The sequence below is a fragment of the Tursiops truncatus genome, chromosome 14 (assembly GCF_011762595.2).
Source record: "Tursiops truncatus isolate mTurTru1 chromosome 14, mTurTru1.mat.Y, whole genome shotgun sequence".
Taxonomy (NCBI): Eukaryota; Metazoa; Chordata; class Mammalia; order Artiodactyla; family Delphinidae; genus Tursiops; species Tursiops truncatus.
This window is the reverse complement of record NC_047047.1, coordinates 11,166,579-11,190,441: the sequence shown is the minus strand read 5'-3', so window position 1 is coordinate 11,190,441 and position 23,863 is coordinate 11,166,579. Positions and strand designations below refer to the sequence as shown.

General features: G+C 51.5%; 2 protein-coding genes across 5 annotated transcripts in view; both read right to left on the bottom strand.

The window, feature by feature from the left end:
- The window catches only part of TMEM87B (transmembrane protein 87B), a 278,511-nt gene that overhangs the window by 183,549 nt on the left and 71,099 nt on the right, over positions 1-23,863 (bottom strand). The gene's annotated exons all lie outside the window — the stretch shown is intronic.
- FBLN7 (fibulin 7) overlaps positions 1-23,863 on the bottom strand; it is a 65,383-nt gene that overhangs the window by 33,048 nt on the left and 8,472 nt on the right. For all 4 annotated transcript variants that reach the window (XM_073791132.1, XM_073791133.1, XM_073791131.1 and 1 more), the window contains exons 2-3: positions 8,877-9,036; positions 4,090-4,260 (exon numbers count right to left, since the gene is read on the bottom strand). In XM_073791132.1, coding sequence (XP_073647233.1) covers positions 4,090-4,260; positions 8,877-9,036 — 331 coding nt within the window. The remainder of the gene's footprint in view (positions 1-4,089; positions 4,261-8,876; positions 9,037-23,863) is intronic.

Sequence of the window (23,863 nt, the reverse complement as noted above, 5' to 3'; positions counted from 1 at the left end):
ACAACAGCAACGTGCCCATCCAATCAGCACACCCCTCTTCTTAAACCTGCTTATTGTGCTCAGATCTAAAACCCCACCGACAGCACGGCCCCTATGGCTACAAGAGCTGGCTTACGAGTCTCTCCACCTGGACTCACTCACTCTCAGCTCACACGCTGCTCCAGCAACAAGGTTCTATATTTTATATTTTTGTTTCCTCAAACATGCCAAATTCTTCCCTTTGTCAGGGCCTTTGCATGTGTCACTCCCTCTTCCTGGAACGGCATCCTCCTCATGCCGCCCGTTAGTCACCATCATCACATGGCCGGGTCCCGCTCACCCTTTCAGTTTTTGTCACCGCCTTAGAGCGACCCTCAACTGTCCCTCACCCCATGGGATTTACTCCCAGTTCCTTGTTAGATCCCTTCGAAGCACCGACCACAAATGTCGATTTGTTGACCTTTGTGTTTGGTGACCTGTCTTGCCTACACCTTGGAGTGTGAGCCCTGCGAGGTTGGGCAGTGTCTGTTAGATTCAGCATTGAATCCCTAACACGATGCTTTGTGCATAGCTGGTACCCAGTGAAAACTGGTTGAATGAATGGATGAATGAAGGTTTAAAAAAAGGGAGGGTGGGGATGACGAATGAAAACAATTCTTTTTTCCCAGCATGGCGGTAAGGGACAAGGGTATTTATTTCTCTCGTGTTGTTTTTTGGTCACCCATGTTGTCAAAGGGACAAGGTCTGTGGCTATGATTTCCTCAATTCAGGAAGCTTCAAATCTTAAAAACCTGCTCTTCTGAGTAAGAAGGGAAAAAGGGAACTAATCCAGGAAGCTAAATGGCTGTTTTCCATCCTGGAGTTTTGGAGCCTACCTCTGCCCACTGCGTTTTTTTTTTTTGTGGTACGCAGGCCTCTCACTGCTGTGGCCTCTCCCGCTGCGGAGCACAGGCTCTGGATGCGCAGGCCCAGCGGCCATGGCTCACAGGCCCAGCCGCTCCGCGGCATGTGGGATCTTCCCGGACCGGGGCACGAACCCGCGTCCCCTGCATCGGCAGGCGGACTCCCAACCACTGCGCCACCAGGGAAGCCCCTACTTCTCCTTCTTGACAGGCTCGGGTGCCCCCCGCTTTGAGGTTCCTGCTAGAGACAGCCTCCATTAATCGAATAAATTCCTGCCCAGAACAGAACTGTCAGTCAGGCACCGTCCACTCACTTGGAGAGGGGTCATGTCCAACAGCTGGTTGGGCACCTTGGTCGTGACATATGAGTGTTTTTGTTTCATCACCACGCGAGGGTGAACTCCATGCCCAGTTTACACTTAAACTGTAAGATGAAAAACATCCCTCTAAGATCTCGGTGTGGACTGGCCACCGCCTTGTTCCCTGAGCCCGTGCTTCTCAGGGTTTTAGATAGTAGACGTGGCCCTCGTAGAAGTCCAGGGTGGGCTACAGCAAGCCGTCCTCCGGCACGGAGGTCAGGGAAGAAGGACCAGTGGGCAGAGAGGAGGCTGGGGGAGAGGGGAGACCAAGAACACACGGCGAATCTGGAATGAGCTGGGAAGTTCCATGTGAATGAGGAGCACCGTGCTGGACAATGGGAAAGATCAGTAGACTTGCTGGTCACGCTTGGCAGTGGTCCTCCAGGGAAGGTGACCTCCACATCTCAGGAGAGGGACTGCTCAGTGAGACTGTGTGCCCTAATGTTTGTCAGGGCTGGCTCGACCTTCCCAAAATGTCAGTGCTGGTGAAGGTGTCTCACCTGGTCATGCCCTACTGTTGGCTCACACCTGGCAGCCCTTCTGATTGGTTAGGGCCCCAATACATCAGTGCTTCAAAACGTTCAATATCCTTTTTTGTTTCTGGCAGTGGCAAAAACCAATAAAATGGTGTGTCTCAAAATCCGGTTCACGTCAGAATCGCAAGAAAAATGCAGATTTCCCAAGTCTCATCCATAAAGATCTCACTCAACTCGGTAGACCTGTTGAGGCCTCAGAGCCTGTGTTGTACAAGCTTTCTGGGTGACTCTGGAGCATCTGAAAGTTTGGGAACCACGGCACACAGGCCACACTGCAGTAGGGCTCTGTTTTCCATTAAGGGGGTCCTGCTGCAGGGAGGTGAGGTGCTAATACATGATCAACACGTGCAAGGTCAACAGGGCAGCTGGCAGACACGCCCAGGATCCTCTGGGAAGGCCTCCTAGTCAGGCTGGTAAGATGACACTGGGCTGCTTTGGGTCCCAACTTGGTCAGGCAACAACGTATTCCTTTGTTCCTGAGCCTCTGGTGTTTCTTCCCTATCTGCCTAAATATGCATTTTTCAGCCGTCTTCTCCTTCAAACCCATCTTTTCATTTAAACCACAGGATGCTCACTGTAAATCGTATCACCGCTGTGGGCTGAATATGGATAAGACCTGAGCAAGAAAGAAGACTTGCACTTGGGTAAAATGTGCTTTGCCCACAGCACTGCCGGGGGAGCGTGGGCTGGTGCCGCCCTTGTGTAGAGCGGCACGGCAGCGCTCGGTGCAAAGGAAGTGAGCGTGCAACCAACTGCCCCCCAACTCCGGCCCCATATACAGGGCCCGGAGACAAAGAGAGGGGATCAGGAGACCTTGTCAGCACTGTTTGTGGTGGGGGTGGGGAGATGACCATCTGGGTGTCCGTGACAGGAGTACCAACAGGTGAGACGCGCCCGCACCTCATGGAAGTTGGTGGGGCCATCAGAGGCACCTGGCTGCTCGGAGGAAGAAATCAACTGGGGTCAGTAACGCAATCTGTAAGTTAAAAATACAGACACCCAAAGCAAGGACAATGAAATGCTGTTGTGGTCCCACCTCTGCTACCACAGTTTAGCACGCATAAGGTGCTTTTCCTGGATGGAGATCTTTCAGGGTCAAGGGTAAATCCAGATACTGGCATTTCCCCTGGTGTGTTTGCAGGTCATGTGGCTTCATTTCCTGGCTGGCTCCCAGGTAAGTCTGAGAGCTGGTACCTGTCATCAACCTCTGAATCACTGTTCTTCCCAGGAGGGGGAAACAGAAGTCTAGGTCCACGAATGTGGTGCTGGTTGCCCTGTGCCTCTCATGTCAACCTACACTCGTCTTCAGAGATGGCCTCTTTTTTTTTTTTAACATTTAAAAAAATATTTTATTTATTTATTTATTTGGCTGGCCCAGGTCTTAGTTGCGGCAGGCGGGCTCCTTCGTCGCGGCATGTGAACTCTTAGGTACAGCATGCATGTGGGATCTAGTTCCCTGACCGGGGAACGAACTCGGGCCCCGTGCCTTGGGAGCGTGGAGTCTTAACCACTGCACCACAAGGGAAGTCTGTTTTCTGATGTTCCTTTATATTTTCAAGTTATTTATGCATTTGAAATCCTCTCCATACTACTCTTGACAACGGACTTATTCATGTAATATTTGCATTTTCCCCTTCAATGCTTGGGCTAAAATCATGGACATTCTGCCCCAGCAGATGTCCCGTGAATCCTGTTCTGAAAACGAACAGGATATCCGTGATATTTTGACCACATACTTTTAAAAAACCAACAAATTATGCGTGCCAAGAAAGTACTGTTTTCAAGCTTAGCACAGAGAAAAGAAGCCTTTTCATGACCCCCTCTCATCCCAATGGTCTCTCCTGGAGCCTGTCTACACCAAGTCCCAAAGCAGTCACAAAGGACACCTGAGAAATTTCCTCAACCCTACAGATCACCAAGAGGCTCGCCAGTAAACTACAGCCCCAGAACAAAGCAGCCCAAAGGAGGCACATTTCCCTGCAGTACCTCTTCTTGCCCCTCCCCTAACCCACAGAAGACTTCTTGCCCCAACTCTGGGGTCAGAGTGTATGGTATGAATCAGTTCAGCCCCAGCTGTGTGGCCTTGGGCAAGTTCCTTCACCTCTCTGTGCCTCCATTTCCCCATGTGCAAAATAATAAGACTCAATCGTTGGGAGGGTCTGGCAAGGGCTTATGTAGATAGATGCCGGCCCAAGCCAGGCTGTGGTCATCAGACAAGCTGGCTGCTCTTCTGCGGTTGAGGAATCAGGCAGAAAAGCGTCCCCTGGAATGACCCTGCCCATCTGGCAGGCCCCTGGGAAGGAAGGACCGTACCTCTACAGCGGGGCTGCTCTCCCGTCCAGGTGCCGTTGGGAAGACACACCACGCTGCTGGGCCCAACCAGCCGGAAGCCAGCGTTGCAGGTAAAATGGACTTCGTGATCCACTAAGTACTTGCTCCCAAACTTTCTGCCATCTGGAGGGGTGCTCAGAGCAGGGCAGGAGACTGTAAGGAAGAAAAGAAGGCCCACGGCCGTTTAGACATCACTCTGGATTACAAGGCTTCTTACCCTCAGCGCCCTGAGGTCGAATGCCTGCTCCGGGCTGTGCACTGGGCTGCACATTTCATTTTTTCTTATTTTCTGGCTGCACCGCGTGGCTTGCGGGATCTTAGTTCCCCAAGCAGGGATTGAACCCGGGCCCTCAGCAGTGGAAGCAGAGTCCTAACCAGTGAACTGCCAGGGAATTCCCTGGGCTGCACAGTTTACATACCACGTGTCACCGAACCCCCCAAGCACTCTTGGGCACAGGCAACGCATGCCCGCTTGGTGAAAGATGAGGAGACCGCAGCTCAGAGACTCCCAGGGTCGTGGGCAGGGCCTGGCAGCCTGGGAGGGTGGGAGCTGGGACACCCCCCACAGGGCCCACCCTCTCGCTCTGCTCTCTCAGAGCCCCAGCCGTACCCGGGGTTTCCTTGGTTCTCCTGAACAGGCTGGGCTCAGCCCCACCTCCAGGCCTTGGCTTTAGCCCTTCTCTCTGCCTGGAATGTTCTTTCCCCAGAGCTGCCCATCTCTGGCTGCTTCTCACTCTCCAAGTCTTGACCTGAATGCCCTCCACCTCCCAGAGTGTTCTCTAACCACCACGTTCTGCTAAAACCTCCCCTGTGAGCTCACTTTGCTTTCTTCTAGCACGTGTAACCGTTGGCGTTATCTCGTTGACGCGTTTGTTTCCACAGTTGTTGTCAGTTTCTCCCTCAGAACGCAGCTCCAGAGGGTGGGGACCTTGCCCAGCCTCCTGTCCCTGCTGTATCCCGGCACCAGCCCAGTGTCTGGCACATAATGAGTGCCCAGTAAATAATTTTTGACCAAATGAATGAGTGAAAAATTGTCTATTGGGTTCCTGCCATCTGCCAGGCACCATGTTAGGAGTCTGACACTTAGTGAACGAAACAGATGAAACCCAGCTCTCGGGAAGCACCCTTCTAGCAGGGGAGACACGTGATAAGCAAGATCTACAAGCAAATAGCAAGGAGTGACGAGAGGTGACAAGTGTCATGTAGAAAATGAAGTAGGGAATAGTGCTGGGGATGCCAGAGGACGGCTCAATTTGGGTATGGTGGCCGGGGAGGTCTCCCTGGGACAAAAAGTTGAATGAGGTGAAGGCATGACCACGCAGATATCTGCGGAGGACAGAGGGATCAAGCCGGTGCAAAGGCCCTGAGGTGGGTGTGTGCCTGGCAGGTCTGAGGAATGTCCAGGAGACCACCGTGGCTGCCGTGGAGAGGATGAGCTGGACAGTAGCTGGGGATGAAGCCAGAGAAGCGTCAGGGAGCGACACAGAGCAGTGTCACATGGCACAGAAAAGGAAAGAAAAGGCCACGTAACTGGCTCTTGGCATGAGGTGGGGCCGCTGGAGGGTCTGAGGAGAGGCGGGAAGTGACCGACCTGTACGCGAACAGCATCACTCTGGCTGCAGATTGAGTGCAACGTCCAGTGCGAGAGAGGACAGAGAGGGAGGTAAAGCCAGGGGCAGGATGAAGGTGGCTCAGCCCAGGGTGGGAGCAGGGAGCCAGGAGCGATAGCTTCAACCCTGGCTGTGCTGTGAAGGCAGAAGCAACCGGATTTCCTGAAGGACCACCGTGGGCTGGAGAGAGAGGGGAGACGCTCCCCGTTCTTCCTCCACCTGCAGCAGAGTGCCATGCTTGGTCCACGCTTGTCTAAAAGGACTGTCCCGAGTTGTGACAGGTTGGGTTTGGATTTAGCTGAGCTGGAAATTCAGAGCCACTTCTAACACGTTTTAAAGTAGGTTCCAAATGTCATTTGTAAAAATATTTTCACGGTTTTAGACAGATGAAAATGAAGCTATTGCTTCAGCTGTGTAGGTTGTAGTGCGTGCTGGAGAATCGCTCAGCATCTCCCTCGAGGGGAGCATCTGCCCACACGTCACTCTGGGGGCACTGGGCAGCCACCTGGGGCTCTGCCCCAAATCCCACCTGTGTCCCGGGAGAAGGGCAGGAGCTGGCCCATCCCCCGAGGACTCTCAGTACTCTTCGGTTACTGGGGAACACCTGACCATGCTGTGTCACCTTCCTTTATGAACCTCCAAGTGGGCACCCGTGGTAATGACCTTGTGAGCAGGAAGCCAGGATGAGCCCACAACCCAATGCTTGGGCGCTCCCAGCTCGCTGTCTCAGTCCCTGTAAATACACGACTTTATATTTCTCTCTGAAAAATCTACTACTGCCTTGTGCTGAAAAGGATTCAAAATGCTTTGGGGGAAAGGAGTAGGGTCTCTTTGGGGAAGAGAAATCTTTAAAAACCCTCAAAAAAGAAAACCTACCTGCTGGAGCAACTCACAGGTAAATGGTACCAGACTGGATGGAGTCAGTATCTCCACACAGCTCCATAAATGTCAGTAGACTTAATGAATGGTTACATATTAATTAAAAATCAATTTGCAGGGACTTCCCTGGCAGTCCAGTGGTTAAGACTTCGCCTTCCAATGCAGGGCGTGTGGGTTTGATTCCTGGTCGGGGAGCTAAGATCCCACGTGCCTCGTGGCCAAAAAAACCAAAACATAAAACAGAAGCGGTATCGTAACAAATTCAATAAAGACTTTAAAAATGGTCCACATCAAAAAGTCTTAAAAAAAAAGAATAGCAAGGACTTCCCAAATGGGAGCCAAAGGTTTCTGTCGGGTGGAAAGACGTGCCCCTTGGCTGGTTCATTTCATCATGACCGTGTCTTGGTGAGTCTGCAGGGCCACAGGGAAGCTGCCTACACCTTCCCGAAGGAGGATAACATGTAATGAGCTTGGCAGTGAAGGTAGCTATGGTTAAATGACTGGTGATTTGGGAACATGATTGGAAGGAGGGGCCGAGATAAGCCCTAAAGCTGATGGATTGTGATGTTCTTAGGAAAACAGGAGGGAGATACTTAGAACACAAGCCAGAAAGAGGAAGGCCAAGAATTTTCCAGGACTAGAAATTATTCTTTCCGACTGCCTGCAAATGCCCTTCTAAAAAAAAGGAAAAGATAATTTTCCCACTATGTGCAGTTTGATCTGGAGCAAGCTTCTGCCTTCCCCCGTCACCTGTGTGGCATCCCCCTCCCCTGCAGGCAGTCCTGACAGCTGCCAGCCCCATGTCCAACACAAAAGAGACAGAACGCATGACAGCAACTCTTTAAAAAGAGAATTGGCCACTTTGAAAAATCTTGTATGGTTCAGAGGAGAAAGACCTTGAACCTGGTGACAAGAGGATTAGCAATTTAACCATAGCTACCTTTCTGTATATACTCGTGGACAGGGACCTCTAACATGGACAGAGCAGTTGTAGAAATTATCTCCTGTAGGTTCTTCTTGGAAACTCCCAGAAATGGCAGGAGCTCTGATCCCATGAAAACCGAAAGAGTCTGTGTGGGTGAACCTCTAGCAGAAAACAAAATCACCAGAGCTGGGACCCACTACTCCTAACTCACTTCTCTTGGCCTCAGTTTCCCCATCTGCAGGAGAAGGGAAGGATGCCCTGCCTGCCTCTCGGAGTCCGGCTGTGATGAGCCCCACCAAAGGCTGGGGCCTCTCGGCGCCTTGGAAAGTGTGAGGGGTTTGGCCGGCAGGTCTAGTTCTGCACCCCTGGGGCCAAGGAAAACAGCAGGAGTCGACTCAGGGCTGTGGTGACTCTGGATCTGCTACCACAGTCTCTGAAAAGGTAGGAAATCCAACTCAGGAAACTTCACCTCACACCACAAAGAAGGCCCTTGAGAAATGTGTCTTAAGTGAGTAAATGATGTCAGATATTCCATAGGTTCACGACTCAGAACAAACATACAACCTTCCCCCCTGACCTCCATCAATCATCCTGAGGAGAGGCCAGAGGAAATCCAGCCCCCCACCCTCGGGCCTTGACAGCATGGAAGCTTGTCACTGGGACAACCAGGAAAAGGCCCAGTGTCTGTCAGTGTCCTACCCCCCAGGGGAAGGGGTCTGGGGGGCCCCCGGTAACCTCACCAGACAAACGGGACTTGCCCTCAGCAGCCCCTCCATCCCACCCCACCGCACTAACGGGGGACTCATGGAGGAGCGAGGACTTGTTTTCATGCCTGGAAAACGGAAGCCAATGTTGGTTCATAGGCTGTACCCGTGGGTCACACGAGTGCAGGGTGTTGATGGTGGGAAGGCCGTGTGTGTTCGGGAGGGTGTATGGGGGACCTCTCTGTGCTTTGCATTCAGTGTTGCCATGAACTGACAACTGCTCAAAAAAATAGTCTATTAAATTAAAAAAAAAAAAAGGAACTACCTAGGGTCCACCTGCATAGGGACAGGGAAGGGAGAGCAGCTGGTGCTCTGAAAGTGGTTCCTTTCGACAATTCTCTGGAGACGCTGTGCAGACGTGAGGGTTGCTGAGCCTGGAGTGAAAAGGTCTAAGAGGAAATGGGTACCACTCAGATGATGGGGGGAGACGGCTGACAGATGCCGTCTTCACACACTCCTACCGTCCAGCCCCAGACAGAAGGGGAGGCAGGGGAAGGCCCGCGACTCAATCCACTGTGAACCCTGGCCAGGCAAGGGAGATCAGGGCGGGAAGAGGCCCCCGGGGCCCGGGGTGGTGACTTGGGGACCCACCTGGGGGCGTGTCCGGGCCCGCTCTGCTCACAGAGCTCTGCAGCGCCACCAGCCGGCTCTTCATGTGACGGACGCCCTCGGCGAAGCGTGTCTCCTGGCCCTTGAGCAGCTGCTGCAGCTGGCGGATGGCCGAGAGGAGCTGCTGTTTGTTGAGACAGTTCTGGGGAGAGAAAAAAATCACCACCACCAGCAGTATGGGGGCTGGTTCAGTCCCATCCTCCTCCCGTGGGCTTCCAGAAATCACCCGACCCTTGGGCCCAAATACCCTGGAGGGTCACTGAGCACAAGGTAAAAGTGGCCCCAGCAGGCGTCCCGACATCTGTCGGGTTAGGTCACCAAAAGGCGGCCTCAAGTGCACGTTAACGGAGGCCCAGTTCACCCCTCAGCGAAAACAAAAGTCCCGTTTTCAGAGCGCAGGGCAGAAGCGATGAGTCTAAGTGATTGGGTGGTGGAACAGTTACCTGAACGCAAATGTGCCTTGTATCAGAGGTCGTACCCCAAGGAACCCCCAGCGCCCCCCCCCCAATTCTTCACTCTAAGTTAATGCTCTGAAATCTGGGCCTCAGGGAACCTTTGCTTTCTTTCTTCCTTGAATTTTTTTTTTCTCCCTTGGGTATTTTTAACAGCAGATGGATAATAAAACATATAAAACAGGCAAAACAGGGATCCCCAATGGTTCTTTTATATATACATTTATTTATTTATTATTTTATTTTTGGCTGCGTTGGGTCTTCGTTGCTGTGCGCGGGCTTTCTCTAGTTGTGGCGAGTGGGGGCTACTCTTCGTTGCGGTGCACGGGCTTCTCATTGCGGTGGCTTCTCTTGTTGTGGAGCACGGGCTCTAGGCACGTGGGCTTCAATAGTTGTGGCACACAGGCTCAGTAGTTGTGGCTCGCGGGCTCTAGAGCGCAAGCTCAGTAGTTGTAGCGCAGGGGCTTAGTTGCTCCCTGGCATGTGGGATCTTCCCGGACCAGGGCTCGAACCCGTGTCCCCTGCACTGGCAGGCGGATTCTTAACCATTGCGCCACCAGGGAAGCCCCCCAGTGGTTCTTATACTTTCAGAAATCTAACAGGGCAAATAAGAAAAAACTCAATAGAGTTAAAGAAGCATTCACTAGAAGTCAACACCGAGTTCTGACAATTTTTAAAAACCTTAAAAAATAGAAAAAGGAGGTTTGTGTTTATTCTGATAAAGACTAACTTAAAGCAATACCCAGCATCATGCGGAGTGATAAAAATCTGAAGGTTTCTGATCCTAATTGCCTTTAAGAGCCAGGAAGTGAACAGGAGGAAAGGAGAGATGAATACAGTGGGCAGTTACAGGACCATGGCCGTGGCTCACACGGGCGTCGTGTGTTACCTCAGCATAGCCTGTTCCAACCTGACTCATACGACCTGCACGGAACAAAGGAGAGCAGAATGACGGCTTTCTCTAGGGATAGGCTTGTGGATCGCTTTTCATTTTATTTTTTATACTTATGTTTTTCTACAACGATTATTAGTTTTATAATTAGAAAAAAATGTCTAAAAGTCAGCAGGCGGCAGGCAGGCATGTGGCCTCTGCAGCCTGGGTGGCTTCCAGCTTCGCCAATGGAGCGCTGCCACCGCGGTGGAAACAGAGCTGCAGCCTCTCTCCCAGGGAGGCTGCCAGGCCGCTGCACCTTGGAGATTTCACCAAACAGATGACTCACTGGCCTGGTTCAATGGATGCTTTTGACAAAGCTGAATCCCCAGTTGCCCCTGGAGCTCGTTAATCCATGGGGGCTCCTTGGCCTCCACCCTAAGCAGGGCCTGACTGCGCCTGGCCCCGAACGCCATTTCTGGGAAGTTCTGTTTGTTTTCCTTCTCCTTCCCTTGTTGTGGCCCTTCCCACACAGGTTCTGGGCACCTGGGTAGTGACCTCCTGCAGTCCCCTACCTGCCCAGCACAGCCATCCACCCAGTCCTGATTTCCCACACCCATCTCCCTTCCCTTTATTTATTTAATTCTTTTTTAAAGATTCCTTTTTTTTTTTTTGATGTGGACTATTTTTCAAGTCTTTATTGAATTTGTTACAATATTGCTTCTGTTTTATGTTTTGGTTTTTTGGCCACGAGGCATGTGGGGTCTTACCTCCCTGACCAAGAATTGAACCCGCACCCCCTGCATTGGAAGGTGAGTCTTAACCACTGGACCGCCAGGGAAGTCCCTCCCTTCCCTTAAAAAAAAAAAAAAAAAAAGAGCCGCTTTCAGAGATGGCTTCGTGGCTCATGTGTGATTCACATTTCTGAAGTTCCTCACGGTTTACTAAGCTACTTCCTACTTCTAAGAGGAGTACTGGCTCGCAGCAACCCTGCGTGAAGAAGGCCTGGGACTGTCTCTATTACACAGTCAAGATACAGAGGCTGAGAGTCGGGTGACTTGTCCCAAAGCATGTGGCTCATGAGCGGTAGAGCCAGGCTGGGGGCCTGCTGACTACCGCCCCAGTGCCCCTGCCAAGCAGTCCTTGCCCCAGTGGCTGCCTTATGCCCTAGAGCATTTCACAAACGCCCCTGTGTGGTGAATGGTCTTATTGATTAATCTGCACTAGGGACTGATAACTCTGTGACCCAAGCAAAATATCCCACAGGAGTGGGTTTCTAACTCCCGTCCAGACCTCAGGTCGGGGAGCAAGGGCAGTGGGGACAGGAAGCGGGGAGGGGTGGAGGAGACAATCTCACACACTGAACCAGGCCAGCAGTTGCCTCCAAGGTGTGAGAGCTGGGAGAGGGCTGTTCCAGGGGACAGGGAAGGGCTGAGTTTTGAAGTAGGGGACAAGAGATCAATGCTGAGGCCTCTGCCGGGAACCTGGGGTTGGGGACATGAGGCTCCAGTCAGCACAGAAAGAAGGGCAGCGGGAGTGGAGTGAATGGGGCCTCTGGGCAGTCAAGTGAGTCGAACCCCAGAGCTCCTGGGTCTGGGCAAACTGTCTTCTGCGTGTGGTGGCACTGCCCCCGAGCCCCCCTTAGCCCTGCACCGTGGATAGCAGGCACCAGTGGCTTTTCCTCAAGGTGCTCGTTACAGGTGAGATGTGCTCATCTCTCCAATCACAGTGGAAAAACCTTCCAGACGAAGCACACAAAGGCCACATGCAAGCGGGAAAGGAGGGGGAAGGGGGGTGGGCGGACTTGCTGAGGGAAAGTCAGGAGATCTCCGTCCTTGCCTCTGACCTCACTGGAGTGATTCTAACCGAACAAAGTGTTAGAAAATCCTTGTGAGCCCAGAAAAAACCCCATGCATATATGGTCAATTAATTTATGACCAAGGAGCCAAGAATATACAGTGGCAAAAGGACAGTCTCTTCAATAAATGGTGCTGGGAAAAAGTGGACAGTAACGGGCAAAAGAATGAAACTAGACCTCTCTCTTAACATCATACAAAAATCCACTCAGATTAGATGGAAGACTTGAACATAAGACCTGAAACCATAAAACTCCTAGAAGAAAACATAGGCAGTAAGATCTCTGACTTCAGTCTTGGCAATAATTTTTTGGATTTGACACCAAGAGCAAAGGCAACAGAAGAGAAAATAAACAAGTGAAACTAAATCAAACTGAAAAGCTTCTACATAGCGAAGGAAACCATCAGCAAAATGAAAAGGCAACCTACAGAATGGGAGAAAATATTTGCAAGTCATCTGCAAAATATCTGATAAGGGGTTAATATCTAAAAATATACAAAGAACTCATACAACTCGATAACAAAAAATAAGAAACAAACAAACAAACAAAAATCTGATTTAAAAATGGGCAGGGGCTTCCCTGGTGGTGCAGTGGTTGAGAATCTGCCTGCTAATGCAGGGGACACGGGTTCGAGTCCTGGTCTGGGAGGATCCCACATGCCATGGAGCAACTAGGCCCGTGAGCCACAACTACTGAGCCTGCGCGTCTGGAGCCTGTACTCCGCAACAAGAGAGGCCGCAACGGTGAGAGGCCCGCGCACCTGCAATGAAGAGTGGTCCCCGCTTGCCACAACTAGAGAAAGCCCTCACAGAGAAACGAAGACCCAACATAGCAAAAATAAATAAATTAATTAATAAACTCCTACCCCCAACAACAACAACAACAAAAAGAGTACATGTGAATTCGAGTTTACTTATGAGGAGGTTCTATTAAAAATTAAAAAAAAAAAAAATGGGCAGAAGGGCTTCCCTGGTGGTGCAGTGGTTGAGAGTCCGCCTGCCGATGCAGGGGACGTGGGTTCGTGCCCCGGTCCGGGAAGATCCCATGTGCCTTGGAGCGGCTGGGCCTGTGAGCCATGGCCGCTGAGCCTGCGCGTCCGGAGCCTGTGCTCCACAACGGGAGAGGCCACAGCAGTGAGAGGCCCGCGTACGGCAAAAAAAAAAGGAAAAAAAATTGGCAGAGGATCTGAATAGACATTTTTCGAAAGAAGATATTCCAAAGATGGCCAACAGGTACATGAAAAGATGCTCAACATCACTAATCATCAGAGAAATGCAAATCAAAACAACAATAGGTATCATCTCACACCTCTTAGAATGGCTATTATAGAAAAGACAAGAAATAACAAGTGTTGGTGAAGATGTGGAGAAAAGGGAACCCTCGTGCACTGTTGGTAGGAATGTAAATTGGTGCAGACACTATGGAAAACGGATTGGAGTTTACTCAAAAAATTAAAAATAGAACTACCATATGGTCTAGCAATTCCAAAGGAAACAAAATCATATCTCGAAAAGATATATGCACCCCCATGCTCACTGCAGCGTTATTTTCAATAGCTAAGACATGGAAACCACCTAAACGTCTACTGATGGATGAATGCAAAAAGAAAATGTAGGAAAAGCCATAAAAAAGAATTAAATCCTGCCATGTGTGACAACAGGATGGACCTTGAGGACATCATGCTGAGTGAAATAAGTCAGACAGAGAAAGGTGAGCACTGTATGATCTCAGTTATATATGGAATCTGAAAAAAACCCCAACACATAGATACAGAGAACAGATTGGTGGTTGCCAGAGGCAGGGGGTCGGGGGGTTAGAGAAGTTAGTGAAGGGGGTCAAAAGGTCAAAACTTTTGGTTAGGGGCTTCCCTGGTGGTGCAGTGGTTAAGAATCCACCAATGCAGGGGACATGGGTTCAAGCCCTGGTCCAGGAAGATCCCACATGCCACGGAGCAACTAAGCCCTTGTGCCACAACTACTGAGCCTGCGCTCTACAGCCAGTGAGCCACAACTACTGAGCCTGCGTGCCACAACTACTGAGCCTGCGCTCTACAGCCAGCGAGCCACAACTACTGAGCCTGTGTGCCACAACTACTGAAGCCCATGCTCCTAGAGTCCATGCTCCACAACAAAGAGAAGCCACCACAACGAGAAGCCCACGCACCACAATGAAGAGTAGCTCCCACTCGCCACAACTAGAGAAAGCCCATGCACAGCAATGAAGACCCAACACAGCCAAAAATAAATAAATTAAATTAATAAATTTATAAAAAAAAAACTTTTGGTTTTAGGTTAAATAAGTCTGGGCATGTAATGTACAGCATGGTGACTATAGTTAACAACAATATATTGCATATGTAAGAGTTGCTAAGAGAGTAGATTTTTTTTTTTTTTTTTTTTTTTTTGTGGTACGCGGGCCTCTCACTGCTGTGGCCTCTCCCGTTGCGGAGCACAGGCTCCGGACGCGCAGGCTCAGCGGCCATGGCTCACGGGCCCAGCCGCTCCGCGGCATGTGGGATCTTCCCGGACCGGGGCACAAACCGGTGTCCCCTGCATCGGCAGGCAGACTCTCAACCACTGCGCCACCAGGGAAGCCCAAGAGAGTAGATTTTAAAAGTTCTCATCACGAGAAAAAAATTGCAACTGTGTGAGTTGATGGATGTTAACTAGACTTACTGTGGTGATCGTTTCACCATATATACATAGAGCAAATCACTATGTTGTATACCTTGGACTAATACAAGGCTATTACACATTTATATTATATTATACAATTATATCCCAATAAAACTCAGTGGGGGGGAGACATAAAGTTTGCAAGGAAAAAAAAAAAAGGAAGATCCTTGTCTTCCTGGCAAGCCAGCATGGCGGGGCAGAGCCAGGGTGCCAGGGCAGTGAAAAGAATGACTGCCTCTCGACATGAGGTTTGATGGGTCTGTGCAGCCGCTGCTACTAACAGGGCAGCCCCTTGATCCCAAAGTGCTGGAGTCCCCAGGAGCCACGCTCAGAATCCATCACCTGCAGTGGACCTCAGCTTATGCCTCAGAGGCATAACTGAGTTTATCTGCAGAGATGGATGACAGGCTAGAAAGCTTCGCACCAAGTCAAATGCTCAAGAGGTCTTGCACCTTGGGGACATTAGGGGGCATCATGGAGACAAATCACGTCATAGGAGGGGGACTGAGAACCCAAGTGTTTGCCCTTTTCAAACTGAGAAAGCTTTATCGTTTTGCTTGATCATAAAAATAAAGCATGCTTCCTGCAAAACCATTCCAAACGCAGAAAAACACATCAGAACAAAGGACAAGTCCCATGACCAAAGACAACCACTGTTCATTTTTTGTGAGGTTTTAACACATGCACATGCACATGCACACACACACACAGGCATCAGCTTGCAGGTGCTGGACCAAGGGACGCAGGTCCTACATTAACTCTTTACTCTCCACTCTGGGTTGTGGCATCATTTCCATGTCAGTGAGCAGAGTGAAAGTTGGACCCTGAGCCTCAATTTCACTTCTGTTCCTCTGTGTTCTTTTCTGTCCAAGAAGGGGGTCTCCTTGCCCCCCTCCATTCGTCTGCCCACTTCTCCTCCCACACCCACCATCTGCTCTGGGCCAAGAGAAGCCACACATGGGAACGGATCATTTCCTTCTTTATAAACATAGCTCGTCAATGAGGTCGGCCTGAGGGGGCTTTGAGGGGCTACCAGGGTCTCAGAGGCTGGGGGACAGGAAACAGCCTGGACCCTCAGGTGTCACCCATCTGAATTTCAGCCTGGCCCTGCCACAGTGAAAGCTGGATTCCCATCTCAGGGTCCCAGACCCCAACTGTAAAAAGCAACTGTCCACTTGGGCAGGAAGGCTCACAAAGGCTGTGACTGGGCAAAGGTCAAATCCATGCAGGGGGGTTGGGGGGGGGAGGTGGGGGGAAGGGCTGGGAAGAGGAAGTCTCCATACCAGGGGGAAGGAAGGCGTATCTCAGAGGAAGCTGCCAAACCAGGGCCCCCACCTGCCAAGGTCTCTTCCAGGACTCTTTTTAAAATTAATGAATTAATTTATTTTTGGCTGCATCGGGTCTTCGTTGCTGCGCACGGGCTTTCTGTAGTTGCGGTGAGCAGGGGCTACTCTTCATTGCAGTGCGCGGGCTTCTCGTTGCGGTGGCTTCTCTTGTTGTGGAGCATGGGCTTCACAAGCCCATAGGCGTGTGGGCTTCAGTAGTTGTGGCACATGGGCTTCAGCAGTTGTGGCACACGGGCTCAGTAGTTGTGGCACGCGGGCTCAGTAGTTGTGGCACGCAGGCTCAGTAGTTGTGGCTCACGGGCTCTAGAGTGCAGGCTCAGTAATTGTGGCACACGGGCTTAGTTGCTCCGCGGCACTTGGGATCCTCCCGGACCAGGGCTCGAACCTGTGTCCCCTGCATTCGCAGGCAGATTCTTAACCACTGTGCCCCCATGGAAGTCCCTTCCAGGACTCTCATTTTTAATATTTTTCTCAAAGAAGAAACCCTCAAATGGTCTAAGTTTGCATCCTTTCAATACCTGGCTCCAAACCTGGCTACGCCATTGACAATAAACAATGAAAATTCGTTTCCATTTCTTAGAGTTAATAACGTATTTGTAATGGAATCAAGAAAAGACCTGCAGTAAAACTCTTCCATTCTTGAGTAGGAAAAAGATCAAGATTTACCGCTTCTGGTATCAAACTCTGCCGCAGAGGGCTGGTCGCTTCCCTGAACTCAACACCAAGGGCAGTGTTTGCAGAGGCGAGCAGAAGCAGAGACAGAAGTAGCAACAGCAGTCACCCCAGCCAGCTCTTCCTGAGCTGGGATGAGGTCAGGCTCCTGGGAGCAAGGAGGTCACAGAACTACCCTCCAGCCACCCCACCGCTCCTCCAGGGCAAGTCTTGTCCATCTTCTCTCCAACCCACCCTCTCACATGGATCTAATGGAGACGCCTCAGGGCTGACAACGGCCCTCTTCCTGGGAGGCTGACCAGCTCCTGAGACCCCACCTGCTGGCCCAGGGGTGGACACAGACAAAGATGCTGTGTGTCCCCCAGCTCACCCCATGCCCGTGCCAGAACCCGGTAGGCGGACCTTCCCACCCCAGCCAGGCTTCCTTGCCATCTGGGCTCAGTTTACAAGTGAAGCCCAGCTCTCAAAGCCCTGAAGGGCCCAGGCATGGGGGGGCACAAGGATGGGGGGTCCTGGAGGCTCCATTCTCACGTGACCTGGCTCGACGGTCATCCTGACAGCGACAGTCTCGGCACAGTGGCTATTTCTGAGAGCCACCTCGAGGATAATAGAGCCCCAGACCCCTCCAGGCAGCCACGGATGACCCCTTGGACCTCGGAAGGGCCCTCTCACGCTGGTTTCTTCTAAGCCACAGCTATGTGTCATGTCAGCATGTTGTTAATGGGAACACAGATGTTTTGATGCCTTTAGATCTATGAAAGGACGGAGCACACTTGCCAAGTGTGTGCCTGCTAGCCAAGGCTCGAGGCTCTCTGCATCTGAGTCATGTAGAATTTGCACAGGATTTTTTTTCTCCGAAAGTTTTTTTGTTTTGTTCTGTTTTGTTTTTTTAATTTTAGGCCAAATCAGAAGCGGGTTAGAACTCCTCAACTTCTCTCATTCCAGTGACCTTGACCCAGCACCCACACAGAAGAGTAAAGGAAGGACACTTCTGGGGGAAGTGAGGGAATTTTACTTGGGGAGGTGCCCAAGGCCCTTGTTTTAGGGTTCTCCAGAGAAACAGAACCAAGAAGAACCAATTATATCTGTACACACCCTGTAGAGAGAGAGAGAGAAGGAGAGAGATTTATTTTAAGGAATTGGCTCATGCAAAGTGTGGGCTGGAGACCCAGGGAAGAGTTGGTATTGTAGTTCCAAAGGCCGTCTGGAGGCATAAAGCCCTCCTTCTCTGGGGACCTCAGTCTTTGGGATGAAGCCCACCCACATTATGGATAGCAGCCTGCTTTACTCAAAGTCTACCATTTAATGCTAATCAAGTCTAAAAAAATACCTTCACAGAGACTTCCCTGACAATCCAGTGGTTAAGACTCCATGCTTCTACTGCAGGGGCCGCAGGTTCAATCCCTGGTCAGGGAACTAAGATCCTGCATGCCGCACCGTGTGGCCAAAAAAAAAAAAACCTTCACAGCAACATCGAGACTGGTGTTTCACTAAATATCTGGTCTAGCCAAGTGGACAAATAAAATTAGCTGTCACAGCCCTCCAGCAGAGTCTCCCTTTGTGTACTCAGGGCATTTTGGTTTCTTACGATGCCGGCTGCCCAAAATTCTATATTTTCGCCCCAACTCAATTCTTGTCTACTTTTTGAAACGGCCACGGGAACAATGACAACAGTGGAAGCCAAGAGGCAGCACCGCCACCACACTGCACACAAGCAAACTCGTTAGATGCTCACGACAGCCCCGGGATATGGGCACCATTATTACACCCACTTTACAGGCAAGGAAGCCAACCAGTCACTTGGCCACGGTGACGCATCCAGTATTGAAATCCCAGCAGGTCTCCTCCAGACCCTGATGTGAAACTTCAGAGAGGGGTCCATGGAGACCCCCCAGGAGCCCTCCTCTGTCCATCTCCCGACTCCCCTCCTTTTCTAGCACCCCCTTGACAGGCAGCTCTGGTCACCTCTCTCCTGGCCCCTTTGCATGCCTGAGGGCGGAGAACAAGTTATAGACAACTTGGAATCCTCATCACTGAGGACAGGACCTGAGTACACACGAGATGCTCATTTGAGCGAACCAACAAAACAGATGAATGAGGAGCGAAGGAAGATGTAAGTGTGAGCCCAGGGCAGTCTTCCTCATCTTACTCCCCAAATCCACCATATTCTTTCACCTGCTTGCTGCCCAGCCAAGCTTCCCGTGGCCACATTCACCTGCAGACTTGGTTGTGCCTTTAACACTATCACTTTACGTCCAGCAAATATCTCCCCTAATGCCCAGCCCAGTGGGGAGCTCCGTGCACACACACACATTCACACACACACATACACAATACACATATACACACACATACCACATACACACAATACACATACACATACCACATACAAACATACACACACACATATAAAACCAGCCACAGCCCCCTGTGGAGCCCCCTGGTACTGGGCCTTCCCCTCGCCTCTCTCCATAACTTGAGGACCTCCTGGCTGCAGAAATGGGGCATGTTTTGCTTACTTCCTTTTGGGACTTGACCCAATATGAGTAGAGAAGGAGAGAGGAAGTTGAGAAAATAAAGAGGAAAAGAAGAGGAAAAAGAAACTTAGTATATCGCATCTTCTCCTCACTTACTCATTTTTTGTTTGATTTTTCTTCTTTTTTATATTACATTTTTTATTGCAGTATAATTGACATACAACATTCTGTTAGTTTCACATGTACAACAGAATGAGTCCATAATTCATTCATTTATTCATTATTCCACAAATATTCACTAAGCATCCTACTTCGTGCCAGGTACTGACGTAAGAAACGGAGCCATCATTATCTCATTTAGTCCTCCTTGCAGCCCCCTAGGCAGGCAAGGTTATCCCCATTTCACAGCTAGAGAAACTGAGGCTCAGGGCATCTGGTTGGTCAATGGCAAGGCTACCTTTCCACTCACACTGTGCCCAGTCCACCCACTGGGAAAGTCCATTCTTCTTCTCTCTTCAGCCAGAGGGAACCAGGACGAGGGGCTCAGAGGCCCCAGTTTGCTAGCCGACCCTCTCAGTCCCCCCACTGTCCCCCCCAACACACGCATGGACCCTTCAGGGAACGTCAGCCCACACGTGTGCACAGTCACACATGATCCAAGATTTCTGCGACTTGTGAAAGTGGACATCTGGATCTGACCGGGTCTCCTGGGGCTGACGCCAAGGAGGCGGAGGGCGCTGGGGGGCCCGGTCCTGGCGGGCAGCGTGGGCAGAATGAAGGGGACTGATGAGGTGAGTGCGGTAGGCATGGCCATGCATGAGAGGTGGAGCCTTGGAGTCCTTACTCTTAAAGTAACTCACCTGGATGGTGAGTTACTTTAAGAGTACACACGTGTACACACGTGGTACACTTTCAGATCTTCCTACCTTCGCTAGCGAAAAATACCAAGCGTTTCTCCGTGAGCAGGCAACGGTGCGACAGAAACTACCCTGTCCTGCACCTGCACCTGCGTGCCACCTGCTCTCCCTGCATCCACCCAGGCCCTCCTGCAATCGAAGCTTCCCAAAAGACAGAGGTCAGAACCCCAACACAGGACTCACTGGGCTAAAATCAGGGTAAGGGTCTCAGGTTTCTGGGATAAGAACATAGATATCTTTGGGTGGAGGGCATTATTCTGCTTACAGAGCCATATGTGATCAAGCCCTGCCACCTCCAACTGTGTCCAGATCAGGCACCTTCTGTGTCCCAAGATTCAGACCTCCTCTGTGTTTCTCCACACACCTCAGCAAGATTACTTCTACCTCAGGGCCTTTGCACTGGCTGTTTCCTCTGCCCAGATTCTGCCCCTGGTCCTTGCAAGCCAGGCTCTTATCTTTCCATTTTCATGTAGAAGCCCCCTTCTCAAAGAGCCCTTACCTGCCTACTGAGTACTAAGCAGCCTCCTGGCCACCCTCCAACACAACACCCCACTTCCACGCTCTGCCTCCAGATACGTTCAGGTTTGTCTTGTTTTTCTCTGCCTGCCTGGTGAGCCACGTGACAACAGGGTCTGTGTCCACCTCATCGTTCTCTACCCTAACGCGTACTGAGCCCTTATCTTGGACCTGTTCTCTGAATGTCACTCATTTTCTCCTTCCTACAACCCCACGAGACAGGCATCTCAGAGGAGGAGACTGACTCACAGAGGCAGGAACTTGCCCCGGGTCACTCAGCCGGGAAGCGTCAGAGCCAGAACACAGACCAGGCACTCAGGGTCTTCTCCACTTGCTACGCTGCCTCGGGCCCTGCTGCCCCGCCAGACCCAGAGAATCACCTGGCAGGAAAGGCTCTCAGAACATAGTTGTAGAATCTAACCTTGGTAGTTAGATTCCTTCTGGGAAGGTAAAATCTTTAATTATGCAATCAGAGAAGGCGCTGGGAGGTAATACTGACAAGTTTGAATGTTTTTCACACCACAGTGTAAATGACTGATGGTGTCTGATGCTTCCCTGGAAGAAGCTTTTCTTTTTGTCTTTTTTTGCCTACAGACACCCCCGGCACTTTCCCTTTCTTCAGGTCAGCCAAGAATCCTCTGATCCTCTCCGCTCCCTGGGCCGCGCACCCAGTTACCGATCACACTCTGCCCCCAACCCCTCCCGCAGAGACGGGAAGCCCAGCCTCGGGGAGCAGAGGGAAGGGCATCTCCTGAGCTGGCAGCGCGCCACTTCTGTTGAGGGTCTAGAGGTAACCTGATCCCCGGCATAAAGAGACATGTCTGAGTCAGGAGCCAACCAGGTGACAACGGCGAGGTCAGGGGGCAGCCTAGGGTCTCCTGAGTCCCTGGAGTTGCCATCCCACCCCCACACCTCCAGTCTTTGATGTGAATGATGTCACGTCTCAGTCTTACTTGGAAACGCAGCCCCAAGGTGAGCTCCCTGGGCTTTGCTTCCCATTTAAGCTGCTTCCCTCTGCAGAGTCTGGCGCCCAGAGGGACACGTGTTTTCCCGCATACAGGGAAAATCAATGGTTACTTCCTCGAGATAGAGGTTTACTTACTGAAATGGGTAGGTTTGGGTCCTGTCAAATGGTAGGTGCCTATTGTTTTCTTAAATGAAGATGTCTGTGACATCCTTATTTTAGGTGCCAGGCAACTCCAGAGAAGCAGGGAAGACTCAGGTAGAGGGTTTGAGAGGACATAGAAAGTTCTGCCCACTCAGGGAGTCTGCCCCGTTGTCCCCAGGGCCCCAGGGCTGCACAAGCCTTGGGAAAGTTGGTAGAAGCACGGCAGCCCACCATTGCACTATAGATCAGGGGCACCGTCGGGCCTCTGTCAACAGTCAGGGGATGGACACTCCTCCTGGGGCAGCTGGCTGGGAGGCAGGTGGAGGTGGGCGCATGGAGGGAGGGGCCGGTGCCCAGATGGTGGGGTGAGCAGCTCCACAGGCATCTGGCTTGGTCTGCCTGGAATCAAGTCCAGTGTCAAACAGAATCCTCCAGGGGGAGCAGGCCTGGGAGGGCATCAGTTCCTGCCTGAAAGACTCCAGGCCAACCCGAGAACCCAGGGCACTGCCTCCTTCCCCAGCTGTTCACATCCAGTCCACACCCTCAGCACTCGTTGCCCAACGCCCCCAGGGGCCAGAAACTGCCCCACGGAGCAAAGGGGTCTCCACTCTTCTCTGTAATCAGGGCCGTCCTCGATAGGACTTGGAAACAGTCCCCCTCCTGAAGTTGCCAGGGAAAGGTGGAGGCTGCTGGAGAAAGTGGAAGACGCCAGGACAGCCTCCCGGTCACCCATCCTCACCCTGACCCCACCCGTTCATCTGAACACTGTCTCTGGGGGCAGTAAAGCCCTGGATCACTACTGATGAAGGTTTGCAGAATGGCAATCTCTTCCTCCCCACACCCACGCCATCTGCAAGGAGGCTCTGCCAGTCTTCCCATCCAGAGGGAGGTCTGTTTTCCCATCTCCGGATATGGGCGGGTCTTGTGACTTGCTTTGGCCAACAGAATGCACTGGAAGCGATATACCAGTTCCAAGGCTGGCTCTGGATTAACCACATTGTCTAGTTTCTGTATGTGATGTTTTGACATCTGGGGCCACGCTGACTTGGCACAGACTGCCCCTCTGTGGCAGGGCCAGCAAATTCCTAGAGACAGCAAACAACACAACACCCTCCCTGCCCATGCCCAGCACACCTTTGGTAGCAAACCAACTGAACCAGAGCCCATCCGCCTGCTTATCTGGCTCCGAAGCTTGTGAGACACTAACACCCGCCCAGTCCCCACCAACAAACCTGGGGTTCGGCATCAGACGACTAGGGGCAGCCCTATACCACCATCCTGCTACAATTATCCCAACTAGCCAATCTTAACCCGGTTAGTCTCCTTAACCTGTCTCACCCATTTCTTCCCTCAAAACCCCCAGTAAAGGCTTTCCAGAAGTTTCCCTCCCTCTCTTTCTGCCTGCTGTTCTCTCTGTAGCCCAACTTGGTATGACATTCTCCCTCCTCGATAGTGGGCGTAACACACTATCTTTTCCGGCAGTGTCTCCTGATCTGTTGGCCTCACCACACTTGGAGGACGCCAAAATCCCAGCTTCACTTTAGAACAGCGTCTCAAGAAGTCTTGGGCATTCTGCTCGTCCTGGCCCTTGACCACTTTCTACCATGTGAAAAACCCAGCTAGCCTGCTGGAGGATGAGAGGCTGCATGGAGCAGAGCCACCCTGGACCAACCAGCCGCAGCGAACCTGGCAGCCGTCCACAGGTGAAGAGGAGCCCAGACCCGAAAAGCGGAGCCTGGAGCCATTGAGCAGAACAGTCGAGCGGAGCCCAGCTCAGACTGCCACCCTGATCAGCCAACTCCAGATCTAGCGCGGCCCTTTCAAAACCAAATGCACGGTCCTTGTCTGTTTTGTTCCCGGCCTGGGCCACGGCAGTCAGCAAATATTTGTTTGATGAAATGCCCCATTTTCAAAATGGGTGATTCCCACGTCCCCGTAGCTTCCGCTCACCCCCATGTATTCTTATAATACAGGCGCCGGTGTATAAAACCCTGCTGCAGGGTAGCAAATGCTCCTGGTGCTGCGAGCACGGCAGATACCTTTAATCGAGCATGGTATCCTTTCGTGCTGAGTTCTC